The sequence below is a fragment of the Pteronotus mesoamericanus genome, unplaced genomic scaffold, assembly GCF_021234165.1.
Source record: "Pteronotus mesoamericanus isolate MK-2021 breed Mesoamerican mustached bat unplaced genomic scaffold, CSHL_Meso_final contig_90, whole genome shotgun sequence".
In the NCBI taxonomy this organism is placed as follows: domain Eukaryota; kingdom Metazoa; phylum Chordata; class Mammalia; order Chiroptera; family Mormoopidae; genus Pteronotus; species Pteronotus mesoamericanus.
The window spans coordinates 15219455-15233968 of NW_026555277.1; the positions used below are offsets into that span (position 1 = coordinate 15219455).

Here is a 14514-nt window from a genome sequence, read left to right on the forward strand (position 1 = left end):
AAAGTTCCTGAAGAGAGATTTCACTGAACTGTACTTCTTCCCTGATCATGTGGGATAAACTACCAGCAAATGTTAGTAAAAATGGTAATATTGTATTTGCCTGTAGACAGTCTATAATGAAAATCTGAAGACAATTCATAATGGAAGTTTTTAATACTTGATAATATATGTAGGTTTTTAGAAACGCTGTGAGTGTGAAAATTCTCCGAGTATTGGGAGGAAATACATTCATTTATAATATTGAGGCTTTGTTAGTATTTTCAATGAACTTTCTATTTATTGTATGTTTCCAGTTCTGTATGACCAAGGATTCTTAAGCATGTTTTTTAAAGTAATTAAAAATTTTTTTATTTGGTAACATGTCATTCATTAATCAGTGTTTAACCACATAAAGTTAAATTGGAGCCAAAATCTATAGACTGAGCAAATGTGATAATATATTTCTGATTGTACCTCCAAGTTGACATGCACAGAAAAAACATACTTCCAAGTTGATGTACACAGAAAAAAACCCCTTTTCATTTACATTCTTATGAGTCATGCATTTATAACTGAATAGTAACAATTCTGCTTGAAGTATGATCTGTTTGATGTGTTATGCGACCACCCAAGGAGCTTTATCTTTAATTAAATTCTTTTAGGCTTCAAAGAAAATTCCTTTTTTAGGTATAGTTTCCAAAGTGGAAGTTTTTTCTATAAACATTGTTGAGTAGGAAGTACTGAGGTAACCAGTACCCTGGTCATGCCAATTACTGCAGTGTTTTCTGCTGTAAATTGAGAGTTCCCATATACGGCATAAATAAATCTTGAAAACAAAATGCTGTATTTTGAATTCATACCTTCCATTTATTTCTAGCATGTAGAGGAATAATATTTTCCCATTGTAAACTCTTTCTCATTACTTGCCTTGTTTTAATTGGATTTTTCCTTTATGAGATTGGAAATTAGAAATTGAGTGCCTATATATTTTGGTGATGTTTGAAAGAGATGCTCATATTTTGCTAAAATAATTTCTCTTTTTTTCCCTATTCTTGCTCTTTTATTATAATCAGTGCTACTTGAAACATATTTAAGTTGAAACTGCGGAAATAATTTAATATTTGCTCCTACTTCAAGGTATTCCCATCTCTGAAAACGCCCTTGGTAGTCTTTTCATTTTCTTATATGGATGAATCTGCCTTCTTTGTGATAACTTTATTCCTAGTTTGTGTTACTGCTCTGTATTTAAGAGAATTGCAATTATCCAGGTTCCAGTTGAAAGAGTAAATTTAATGTTTAAGGATAGTTTGGATAGGATATTTTCCATGGACTATATGGAATATACATACTCATGCTAGAATATAAATCATAGTCAAGTCTGAAGCAGTAATTTAGGGTACGAAAATTAGCTTTGGTTTTCAATTTCTAATGTTCCTTCTCAGGAAGAAGAGTGTTTTGTTTTGTTTTCTTAAAATTTTTATTTTTATTTTTTCCCCATTACCATTTAGTCCCCTTATACCCTCTCCTGCCAGCAATCACCATCCTGTTGTCCATGTGCTTGGGTCCTTTTTCGCTCAATCCCTCCATCCCCTGACCTCCCCACCGCCCATAGCTGTCATCTGCTCTCCATCTATGAGTCCGTCTGCATTTTCCTTGTTAGTGCAGTTTGTTCATTAGATTCCAATTATGAGGGAAATCATATGGTATCTGTCTTTCTCTGAATGGCTTATTTCATTTAGTATAATGTTTTCCAGCTCCATCCACACTGCTGAAAAGGGTGTTTTTTTTTTTTTGGTTTTTTTTTTTTATGGCTGAGTAGCTGGTTCTTAATCTATACCGTCTAGACTCTAGATTATCAGTTTCAAGTCTGTAGACCAGATTGCTAAATTTTCGATTTTCTTTAGAAAGTATGTCAAAAATATTTGGTATATGTGACCTATATATTAATTTGTAGACCTGATTACTAAGTGTCAGGATCAACTGTACTGACATAGTAATTATCTTGCTATGTACATACATCTTTTGAGGGATGACATATTTACTATATCTCATGTCCAAGGATATTACATTTAATTAATGCTAAATTCATAAATATGCTTGATTTACAAATCTTAAAAATAAAGATGATAAAGATGGTCACTAATGAAAACGTTTTCTAGACAGCAGGGAAAGCCTTTTTATTTACAGTAATAATACTGTCAGAAAAACTTATTTCCTCCTTAGTTTACAATAAATGTTTTTTGGATTAAATTGCAGACCAAAATTAGGATTTATATTTCAGGCTTACTTTATAGCCTCTCTCTCTCTCTCTTTTTTTTTTTTTACTGAATTAATTTGATGTATGTATAATAATAAAAAAAATTTTTTTAATCCTCACCAGAGGATATGTTTATTGATTTTGGAGAGAGAGGACGGGGGCGGGTAGAGAGAGAGAACATCAATGTGAGAAACATCAATCGGTTGCCTCCAGTACATGCCCCGACCAGGGACCGAATCCCCGACCAGGGACCGAATCCACAGCTTGGGTATGTGCCCTGACCAGGGATTGAGCCAGCAGCCTTTTGGTACATGGGACAACACTCCAACCACTGAGCAGCCCGGCCAGGGTTATATGTAATAATGAAATTTAACGTAACCTAAAACAAAAAAGTTTAGATTCCATGTAGTTTTTAAGTGTTTATATAAAGCATAAACTTTGGCTTGTTTTGCTGAAATTTTCTCTGGTTGGTATTTTTTAATGATACTTCTAAGAAAAATGGGTATATATTGAGATCTGTACTATTCACTAGAGGGTTATTTACTTGGTGGATTATACAATGTGTTGGGTTTTTATTTCTTCATTTTGTTTTTTTGTCACCCCCAAAATTTCTGGGCTGCAGATGTGCTGAGGAATTACTATTCATTTATCTTTAGTTAAACTGGTGTGTAAGTTGAAAATTCTTTTGTAAAAACATAACGGTGAAATTCATTTTCAGGAAATATAACTATTTTGGATTATCTATAACTGTTGCCTGTTGATAGATAATCAAAGTTACCAAGTTGCTTTCTTTGAAAAGGTACTGATACGGTTTCTTGTGGTTTTGTTTTTTAAATCCTGTTTGCTTAACATTTTAGTTTCTGTATGTTGTGGTTAAGTGAATTTAATCTTTTTCTCAGTTTTGTCCCTTCCAGATTTTTGAAGTCCCACAGCATTAGAGTAACTTCTTTTGGAGAAGAGACCTATTTTACTTGAGTACCTTGGGTGTGTAAGAGATAAATAATTATCAAAAATGATGGTGGTGCCTTGAATAAATAGAGTACAATATTTTAGCAGCTAGAAAGAAATTTCTTAAATTTAGCTGAGATCCAAATACTTTTCCCCCACACAATTATGGGCATAATTAGAAACTGAACAGTCATAAGATCAAGGTGATCTTTGAGGATTTGCTTTCCCCATATTCTATTTGTATAACCTAAAATATTAATAGGTATCTAGAAATACTAAACATATTTGGCTAAGAACTTTGGGGATTCAAACACTTTAGTTAATGATTGATTCCTATTTAATTGGCGGGAGGTGGGGTCATACACTTTATACTGTGTACTATCCAGTATAGTAAATAGTTCCTTAACCACATGTGACAATTAAGAACATGAAATGTGGTACAAATTGGGTTTTTGCCAAATACAAACTAAGTACTAGATTTTGAAGACATAGCATATATATAGAAGTACGTAAAGTATCTTACCAAGAAATTTTTGTATTGATCACATGTTGAAGTAATATCTTATGTGATGAGTTTAATAAAATTAAAATTAATTTCATATGTTCCTTTTTACTTTTAAAATGTCTAGTAGAAAAATTTGAAATTACAGAAGTAATTCACGTGATATTTCTATTGGACAGTGTTGTTCTAAGCTAATGTTTCCTAGTCTTAAGATTCCTTTCATAATAAAATATTTCATGAACTTCCTTTCTTGAAATTTTAAAATAATTTTATTATTTTGGATGATATTTATTGAAGAAATATTTATTAAGTGCCTGTTATGTACCAAACAACATTCTAGGATCCAGCAGTGAATGAAAACATCCAAATCCTGCATTTATGCAGCTTTTGTTCTGGTGGGAAAAATACGTGATGATTTTTGTACTAACATTTGTTGTTAAGTATACTATTAATTATTATATATTATGCAATATTTTAATACTTTGTTTCATTTATGGAGTGATATATGCTATTTAATTTACTTTGGTGTTTATTTTGCTTGGAGAACTTTGACCTTCCTTGATCTGTGGTTTGATATCTGACATTAATTTGGAGAAATTCTCAGTCATTTGTACTTCAACTATTTTTTTCTGTTCTCTCTCACCTGCTGGTATTCTCATTACATAAAACTTACGTCAACACCTTTTGTAGTTGTCTCACAATTCTTGGATAGTTTATTTTTTCAGTCTTTTTTCTCTTTGTTTTTTGCTTTTAGAATTTTCTGTTGATATATTCTGAAGGTCAGAAAGTCCTTTCTCAGCCTTGTCTAGTCAAGGAATGAGCCCATCAAAGGCATTATCATTTCTGTTACAGCGTTACTGATCTCTAGCATTTCTTTCTGATTCTTTCTTACAATACTCATCCCTCTGCTTATGTTATGCATCTGTTCTTGCAAGTTGTCTACTTTTTCGATTGGAGCCCTTAGCAAATTAATCGTGATTTGTAATTTAAGTTGTTTTAATTCATGGTCTGATAATTCCAACATTTCTGCTATATCTGAATTTGATTCTTGCTCTGTATGTTCAGACTGTATTTTTTGTTTTTTACTATACCTTGTATTTCTTGTTAGAAGAGGGGACAGGACGTTTTGGGTAAATGGAACTCCTGTGGATAGGCCTTTAATAAGATGTGAGGGGAAGGGGAAGTGTTCTAAAGTCTGATTGATGATTAGGTGTGTCTTTTACAGAGCTTGTGCCCTTGGGCTGTGAACTTAAGTGAATGTCAGTTTTAACCCCTGCTTAGGTGGGAAATGATGGCTAAGTGCGGGTGCGGGGGTGGGAATTTCCCTTCTCCAACGTGGAAGACTAGTGCAGGCTGGATTTGAATAATTCTTTATTACTTTTAACAAAGAAAAAGACTCTTCAACACTTTTCTTAGAGTGTTATATGTCATCTGCCACTTCTCTTCTGTTATTTTGTTTGACCTTACTGTAGCATTTCATAGAGCTGTCCATGTCTTCTTTATTTACTTTTAAACAGTTCCGTATTCTGGAATTTCCTTCTATTTCACTGAAAGATTTTTTAAGGTTTTTTTCCTCTTAATAAGGCTCTTCTTCTTTCTCCTTTAATCAAATGAATTTGAGTTAACCCCAGAGCTAGATCCTCCGTTCTTTTTTTTTTTGTCTATAGTCTCTCCCTAGATAAACTCTTCTAGTCCTTTGACTTTAAATACTATTTATATGCCAATGACTCCCCAAAGTAATATCTGTAATTATGACTTCTTGCCTGAACTCTAGACTTGTTTATCCAACTGCTTCTATTTGCATGGCTGATAGATACTTCAAAGCCCACATATCAGAAACAGAACTTTTAATTTTTCTTCTTCAACCTTCTGTCTCCCTAGGTCTGCTCCACTTTAGAGTATAGCACCACTGACCACTCAGTTGCTGAAGTCAAAACCTAAGAGTCATACTTGATTCTTCTTTTCCTTAAGCCCCACAAAATCTTGACAGTCAAAAGTTTTGTCAATTCTCCTTTGAAACATATGCTAGATTTATCCATTTTCATTTCTACTACCACCTCTCTAGTCCAAACCATCACTACCATCTCTCCTGTATTACCTCAGTAGTTTCCTAGCTGGTCGCTCTGTTGCTGCTCCAGGTAGCTATTTTCATTTTTTTCTCTAATATACATTTTTTATCTACAGAAAAGTCACAATAATTATTTTTTGAATAAAAATGTAAATCAGATCATGTTATTTCCTCATCCAGATTCTTTCAGTGGCTTCCCTTTGATTTATGTACAGTGTCTATGGTTTGGGCCTTCTCTCTCTCTCTCTCTCATCTCTGATTTTATTTCCTATTACTCTCTTTCTTTGGCTCATTATGTTCTAGATACATTTGTCATTTGTTCCACAAAAACGACAATTTTATTCCTGCCTGAAAGCTTTGTATTAGTTGTCTGTCTTCCTTGGAAGTCTCTTACCTGAAATCTTGCTTAGCTTGTTTTTGTCATTTCAGGTCTCAGGGCAGATGTCACTCAAACAGAGGCCTTCTTTCATTTATAAATCTGAATTAATTTTTGCCCTAATGTAGTCATGTTCTGTCACTCTGTTTAATTTTCATAAAGATCCCTTATTTACTTGGTATTTTCTTATTTGAATATTTACCCAAATCTATCATTTGCTAAATTGTAAGCTTTATAAGAATAGAAACCTTATATTTCATGTTTACTGCTATCTTGTTACCCGAGAATGTATCTGCTACACATTGTTCAATAAATGTGTTTTAACTGAATTATTGAATGTTAGGTTTCAGATTGAATATATGTTAAATGGGAGTTAAAATCTAGCGTCTACCAAAAATAGACAAACCTGTATGACTCAGCTAGTTCTTCATTTCTTGCGTTAATTAAGAGCTATAAAGTAATTGTGATCATGTGGAACACAGCTTATGGAACTAAAAGAGATCACCTTGAGCTGAATTTGCAGAATTACTATTGGACTGTGCAAGTATTCTTATTCATTCTGCCTCCAAACAGTTGTCTATTGTGTATTAAATGAAATAATACATGATTAAAAATAATTACAATGTAAAAGTGTGTAATGGTCGAAACCATTATTCAGAGTTAACCTTAATGCTAAACTCAGTGACTTCCAGGAGTTGTACTCTCAATTGTTACGTTAAAATTATTTTAAAATAATTTTAAATGCTTATTTAGTATTTATTTTAATTTTGAAGAAGTCAAAATTTTTTCTTTTATGAATAATGCTTTTGGTGTTCTATCTTAAAAAATTTTTTCCTTACCTAGTATCACAAAGGTTTTCTGTGTTTTCCCCCCCGCCCCCAAAGTTTTATGGTTGTAAGTTTTACAGTTAGGTCTATAATCTTTTGCAGTGGATGTAACCATTTTTATATAAGGTATGAGGCATACATTTAAGGGTCAGTTATAGGTTCTTGTTTTTTTCTTTTGCCTTTGGATGTCCTATTGTTCCAAAACCATTTGTTTAAAACAACAACAACAACAAATACTAGTTTTTCTATGTTGAACTGTCATTTCATCTTTGTTAAAAATCAGTTGACTATGTGTGTGGGTTTGTTCTGGAGCTCTCATTCCTCTGATTGATCTGTGTTCATTCTTTTGCCAATGCCACACTATTTTGACTATTGTAAGTTGACAGATAACGTGAGTACTTTTAGGTTTGTTTTTCTTGTTTTGGCTATTATGGCACTTTGCCTTTCCATATACATTTTTCAACATGTTGATATCAGGAAAAAATGCTGTCAAGATTTTGATTGCTAGGATTGTGTTGACTCTACAGATTTTAAGAAGAATAAACATTGTAACAATATTGTATAATCTAATCTGTGAACATAGTATGTCAGTCCATTTATTTAGATATTCATTAATTTAAAACTTTTTTTTTCAGTATATAGCTCATGGACATATTTTGTTAGGTTTATATTTAAGTGTATCATGATTTTGGAGCTGTTGGAATTTATACTTTAAAAATTTCTATTTCTAGTTTTTCATTTCTAGTATATAGAAATGTAAATGATTTTTGTGTCTTGACCTTACATCTGCTACCTTAGTAAACTCATTAGATCTAGGAACTTTTTAAAAAATTCTTTGCAATTTTCTATGTTGAAAATCATGTCTCCTGTGAATATACACAGTTTTATTTTTACTTTCCAATCTGTATACCTTTCATTTCTTTGCTCTTTTACTATACCACTGGCTAGGACCTCCAGTATGATGATAAATAGTAAAGAAGAGACAACTTGCCCTGTCTGGTGTGTCTCAGTAGATTGAGCGCCGGTCTGTGAACCAAAGGGTTGCTGGTTTGATTCCCAGTCGGGCACAAGCCTGGGTTGCGGGCCAGGTCCGCACTTGGGGGCATTCAAAAGGCAAAGACACATTATTTCTCTCCCTCTTTTTCTCCCTCTCTTCTCCTCTCCCTAAAAATAAATAAATAAAATCTTAAAAAAAAAAAAAGACACCTTGCCTCATCCCCAGTCTTGGGACAGAAGTGTTCAGTCTTTTCATCATTAATTATGTAGTGATCCTTAGGCTTTTGTGTAAATACTCTGCCAGGTTAAGCAATGCCCTTCTGTTTCCTAATTTGCTAAGTTTCTTTTCCCCATAATCATGAATAGATTTTGGATTTCTTTGAATACTTCATCTGTTGGGATCATATGTTTTTCAGTTTTTTGATGGGGTGAATTTCAATGGTTGTTTTTTTAATGTTGAGCCAGTCTTGGCATTTATGGAATAAGCAACACTTGCCTGTGACATACCCGTTTTATATATTGCTGTGTTTGTAACATTTATTTTAAAAGTAGTAAATGAAATATGTGTGATTGCTTACTACTAATTACTAAATCCTGGACACTTTTAAAAGTCATGATTTGTGTGTTTAATTTTGTCAATAAATATCTGACAGTTATAGTGTACCAGGCATTGTTTTAAGTGCTGGCTATTAGAACATTGAACAAAACAGATGTCTGTCCTTAAACTATATTCCTCCCTAGAATGTAATAAAATGTTAGCTAGTGCCATGAGGAACTATAAAGCAGTGTAAGGGAATGGAGAGTCATGAAGCGAGGGGCTAAAGCTATTGTAAATATATTGGTCAAGGAAGGACTCTGATGAGGTTGCTGTAGAGCAGAAACATAAATGAAGTGAGGGAGCTAGCCTTTGGGGAAACATTTTTTCTAGGTTGAGAAAAGAGCAAGTATGAAGCCCCTGCAGTGGGGATGTGCTTGATATATCGTTTCAAGAATGGCACAGAGGTCGTTGTTTCCGCAGTGTAGTAACCCATGGAGAGAGTTGCAGAGGGTGAGGTAGTCAAGGACCTGTAGAACTTTGTAGGCCATGGTAAGGATGACTTTGGATTTTTTTCTAAGTATATGGCAACCACTCATTTATTCAGCAGATATTTACTGAGCACCTGCTATGTGTCATATAGTGTTTCATGATGGTGATACAGTGGTTAACAAAATAGTAAGTTACAAGCCTTAGAAATGTTAATGATAAGCATAGCTGTTTATGGAGGTTGTCAGAAGTGGTAGAATTTAGAATAATCAGGAAACATTTTTGTACACAGTGATTACATATTTAAATAATTGGAATGAATGCACTTATGCTTTATGCTAAAACTATATGAACATATTTGACCTTTTTAAAAAAAATGACAGGAAACATTGTTTTCATCAGTTTATTTTGGCTACAAACTAGAGAGATTTTCAGGCCAGATTTTTCATAAGGGTACACTTGAGAATAGACTATGGAAGAACTTCACATAAATCCTAGAATAGAAACTGTGATATGGGCTGGCCTTCCAGAGACTAGAACCCAAAAGTCTTTGTATCTAATTGGGTTCGTTACTATTGCTATGTAACAAATTACTTAAAATTTAATGGCTTGAAGTGTTTTTGTGCAGATCAGAGCTGTAGGCATGGCTTGGCTGGGTGCTTCTGGCTAAGGTTTCTCACAAGGTTGCAGTCAACTGTAGTCACCTGAAAGCTTGACTGGGGAAGAATCTACTTCTCAGATCCTCAGATCACTCATACACCTATTGACAGGCCTCACTGCTATCTGTTGGCTGGAGACAATAGTTCTTTGCTATGCGGGTCTTTTCAGCTCATAGCATGGCACTTGGCATCTCTGAGTGAGAGGTTGGCAAGATGGAAGCCACAGTCACTTTGTAACCGAATCTAGGCAGAGACATCCCATCACCTCTGCTGCCTTCTGTTTCCTAAAAGCAAGTCAATAAATCTCGTCCATACTCAAGAGGAGAGGATTACATAAGGGTATGAATACCAGGAGATGAGGATTATTAAAATCACTTTGAAAGCTGTGTGTGTGTGTGTGTGTGTGTGTGTGTGTGTGTGTGTGTGTCTTTTATCCTAGTTCTCTACCATAAAATGCCTTAGCCTCTTAATCTGCATTTATTTCTTCCACCTTCACTTTTTGATACCAACTCTAATTCCTTACTGTTAACCTGTGTATATTTTATCTATCTCTTATTTTTATTTTTCCCTTTAGTTTATCCAAGGCCTAACATCAACTGTACTGCCTCATGGTATTTTACCTCTATCCCTTCTACTAGCCTCTTTTATTATATCCTTAGCACTTTGTACAAATTTTTGAGATGTAGTAGGCGGGTAGGGAAGGGATGGAGTATAGTATCTTTTCAATATAAATCAGCAAGAGCAGTGATTAAGGCAGTATACCTTGGAGAACAATGTAATTATTCAAATATTGTTGTACATGTTTATAGATTAGAGATACAGTCACTGAGTTGGTGACAGATTGACTCTTGAAAAAAATTTACCAATGCTAATAACTTGTTTTATAATTATTTATATATATCTCATGAAAGTAGAACGTAAAATATATACTAAAAACCCAATAATCTGGTTATTTTTCTTTTCCTTTTTTGTGAATTTAGGAGAAATGAGTCTGTTATTTATAATACTTATTACTTTTTAGGCATTATATAAAGAATGTGTACATTTTGAGACATAAGAACTTTGGGAGAGAATTACACATAAATCTACATTTTTTGAGATATGATATGGTAAAGTATAGAAAAGGGAAACATCTATTTTTTTTTTAATCACAGAGAATTAACAACCATTAACATTGGTTCATTGTGTTCATTAACATTGGTTCATATTTAGTCTTCCCCCCACCCCAAGTAATACAATTCTGTAGTTAAAATTTAACTTCTCTTGAACCATCTCTGTTAGTTCTGTTTCATGGAACTTACTTGATGCAACTACTATTACAAGTTTGGTGGTTATTTTTCTGCTTTGTTTTTTAAACAGATAAACAGACACATATATACCTATACAGTACATAGGGCTTTGTGTTTGTATTTTATTTGTATGGTATCATACTATATACTGCACCATCTTTTTAATTTTATACTGTTTTTGAGGTTCATGCATTGTACATATAGATCTAGGTCATTCTTTTTTAACTGCTATGTAGTATTCCATCATGTTTCATTATACATTCTCTTATTGTTAGGCACCTAGATTGCTTTGAAAAATGTTTTTCTATTACAAAACTTCTCTTTTGTGTACCCGTGATTAGACTTAAAATATTTTTTCAATCTTGTGGTTAGAAAACTGGTCTCTTGCTTTATTAATCTACATTTCCTTCATTACTGGTGAGATGAGTATGTGTTTAATGACTGTTTGGATATCATCATCTGTGAAATGCCTGACTGCTCTATTCTTCGCCCATTTGTAGGAGTTCTTTATGAATTCTGGATACTAATTCTTTATTTTTTATATATGTTGTAGATATCTTTTCCTAGTCTACCACTTGCTTTTAATGCTATATATGTTCTTTTTTTTAATTGCATAGGAATTTCCTTGCTTCTTTTTTCTTTTGACCATTCTTACTAATCTTTACAAAGAATTACCTTTTGGTTTTGTGTTTTTACATAGGAAATAAAGGTATAGAATTACAGCTAGCACATTGTATGTGAACATACAAAATGAGAGTGTGGCCATTTAAGTGACTCTTAACTATCATGTGTGTTGAAACAAAATGATGGAGTATTGTAGTTCCAAAGTGTCTTCAGAAACTTAGAATTGTTCATGATAAAAATTTTTTTTCACTAACTATTCAGTCTTCATAATTTTTAATGGTACTGAATTAATTTTTTCTATATTTCAGAATATATGGTCCATATTTTTCTTTTGATAAAAATACAATGAAGTTTGTTTAATTTTGGGATTAATCTTTAGTGGTCATCTGTAACAGTCCCCAGCGATTTTTCAGGTAGGATTAACAGCTTCTATGATGATAACTGATGAGTATCCATTTTTAAAAAAGAAAAAACATTATTGCAGATGCTTTTTCAGGAAAGACTTGCACATTGCAGATTAGGCAACTTTTCACTCTCACATTTTTAATGGCTGTTATATACTTTTTAAATCTGTAGTTCAGTTCACATATCTTCTTACATTTTTAGTATATTTTAGTATATATTGTTATTAATACTATTCAGATTGTAAAATTTAAATTGAGCAGTGGAGGTTTTGACCAACTTCTATTAAGGTAATTAATTCTTTTGGCTGACAGTATGGGATTGAGTTACATTTTACAGTGTGATTTCCAGATTCAGGGTTTGAATTTATTGACTCTAGACATTGTTTAAAAATGGAATCTTGAGATGAACAGTTGAGTCTTGAACACCACTTGTTTGAACTGCGCAGGTCCCCTTACATACACATGGTTTGGTTTTGGGCTTTTTTTTTTCCAATTAAAACTGTAAATCTATTTCTCTTCCTTATTTTCTTAATAACATTTTATTTTATCTAGTTTATTCTAAGACTACACATGACATACAGAGTATGTGTGAATCAACTATTTATGTTTCACTTTTTGGGGAATAAATAGCTATATGCAGATTTTCGACAGTGTGGGTGGTTGGTGCCCCTAATGCCTGTGTTGTTTAAGGGTCATCTGTATTATATCCACAAATACTTGTCTAATGCTTTCTGTGCTGGATAGTGTGAAACTGTAATTGGACTTTTGGGTATAGGCCCACAGTCAGAGTGAAGAGTAGTTTGGTGCTACTGAATTCTTTATGAGCTAGAAAAGAGCCGAGAGATAGTGTAAAGAGTTGGGGAATAAAGGAGTTTGAGTTTGTTCACATTTTAATCAGAAACATTAAAAAATGTTGCCCTCGAAAAACATACAAGCATAAACTTTTCTAGATATTTGATTACTTATTTTTACATTATTTTAGGTTTCCAGTAATTATCTGCAGGACTCGCCATGACCCCAGCTCTGAGGGAGGCAGCAACAAAGGGTATCTACTTTTCATCTTTACCAAGTACCATGGAGTCTGACAAGATGCTATGCATGGAAGGTCCAAGAACTGTAGATGAAAAGCTAAAGGGAGACACGTTCTCTCAGATGCTGGGATTTTCAACTCCTGAACCTACTGTTAACACTAATTTTGTGAACTTAAAACATTTTGGTTCCCCTCAGTCTTCAAAACATTATCAGACAGTTCTTTTAATGGGTTCTAATTCAACATTAAATAAATACAGTAAGAATTATAAACAAAAGAAATTAGGAGAACCCGACTGCAATAAGCTGAAAAACATACTGTGTAATGGCAGCAACATTCAGCTCAGTAAAATCTGTCATTCTCATTCTGAAGAGTTCATCAAAAAGGAACCTCTGTCAGATAACACGAGCCAGTGCATGACAGATGTAAAACTTATTTGGGATTCAAGTATAACCAAAGACACTAAAGTAGATAAAGTACAACTAGAAAACTGTAAATCATACCAAATGAATGCACTTTTGGATAAAGTTACTGATGCTGAGATTAAAAGAGGTTTATTGCACTCTGCTCAAAAGAAAATTGGGCTTGGCCATTCAAATGTGCCTATTAGTTTCTCAGCTGCTGAAAAAGAGGAGGAAGTGCATGCTCGTTTACTTAATTGTGTAAGCAAACAGAAAATTTTACTTAACCAGGCTAAAAGAACTCAGAAACATTTGCAGATGCTCCTGGCAAAGCATGTTGTTAAACATTATGGTCAGCAAATGAAATTTTCTATGAAACATCAGCTCCCCAAAATGAAGATCTTTCATGAACCTACCACAATTTTGAATAACAGTTTACCTAAATGCACTGAAATTAAGCCAGACATCAACTTATTGACTGCAGAGAATAAATTGTGGAGTGATACAAAAAATGGCTTTGCACGGTGTGCAGCTGCAGAAATGCAAAGATTTGCGCTGTCTGCTACAGGGCTGTTGTCTCATGTCGAAGAGGGTCTGGATTCTGATGCAACTGACAGCAGCTCTGATGACGATTTGGATGAATATACCATTAGAAAAAATGTGGCAGTGTAAGTGCAAAATTATTATTAGCCTTTTACTGTTCTGTGTATAGCAGCAATTTTGTCTTGATTTCAAGATATATTAAAAGGAAATAGATTTTTAAAAATCTTAATGCTGTAATCCTTAAATTATAGAACTGGTAAATTTTAAAAAGTGTTTCTTTATCTTTTAAACTACTGTATGGGTGTGTATATATATATATACTATTTAAAAATGAGTTACTCAACTGCTCTATCTAGGAAAAACCAACACAGAAATAATACAAGCTAACTGGCTATAAGTAAGCTCTTTTCCTATTCTTGATAGAATGGGCTACAGAGAAGGCCTAAAATTTTGCTTAGGTGATCTAGCCAATGTGTATAGCTAAAACTCAAAAAAAAAAAAAAAAGTTTGCACATAGGGAACTCTCCTTGACTTCAGGAGTTTTCAGTTGAGAGTACATATAAGTTGACCTGCTACTTTTATTTTTA

The 14514-nt window shown here is 33.3% G+C and overlaps 1 protein-coding gene across 4 annotated transcripts in view; it reads left to right on the plus strand.

Moving 5' to 3' along the window:
- The window catches only part of KANSL1L (KAT8 regulatory NSL complex subunit 1 like), a 112730-nt gene that overhangs the window by 3525 nt on the left and 94691 nt on the right, over nucleotides 1-14514 (plus strand). For 3 of the 4 annotated variants that reach the window (XM_054585700.1, XM_054585698.1, XM_054585699.1), the window contains exon 2: nucleotides 12936-14052. In XM_054585700.1, the coding sequence (XP_054441675.1) occupies nucleotides 12965-14052 (1088 nt within the window). In that variant the 5' untranslated portion in view covers nucleotides 12936-12964. The remainder of the gene's footprint in view (nucleotides 1-12935; nucleotides 14053-14514) is intronic. The other variant, XM_054585701.1, reaches the window with a different exon arrangement.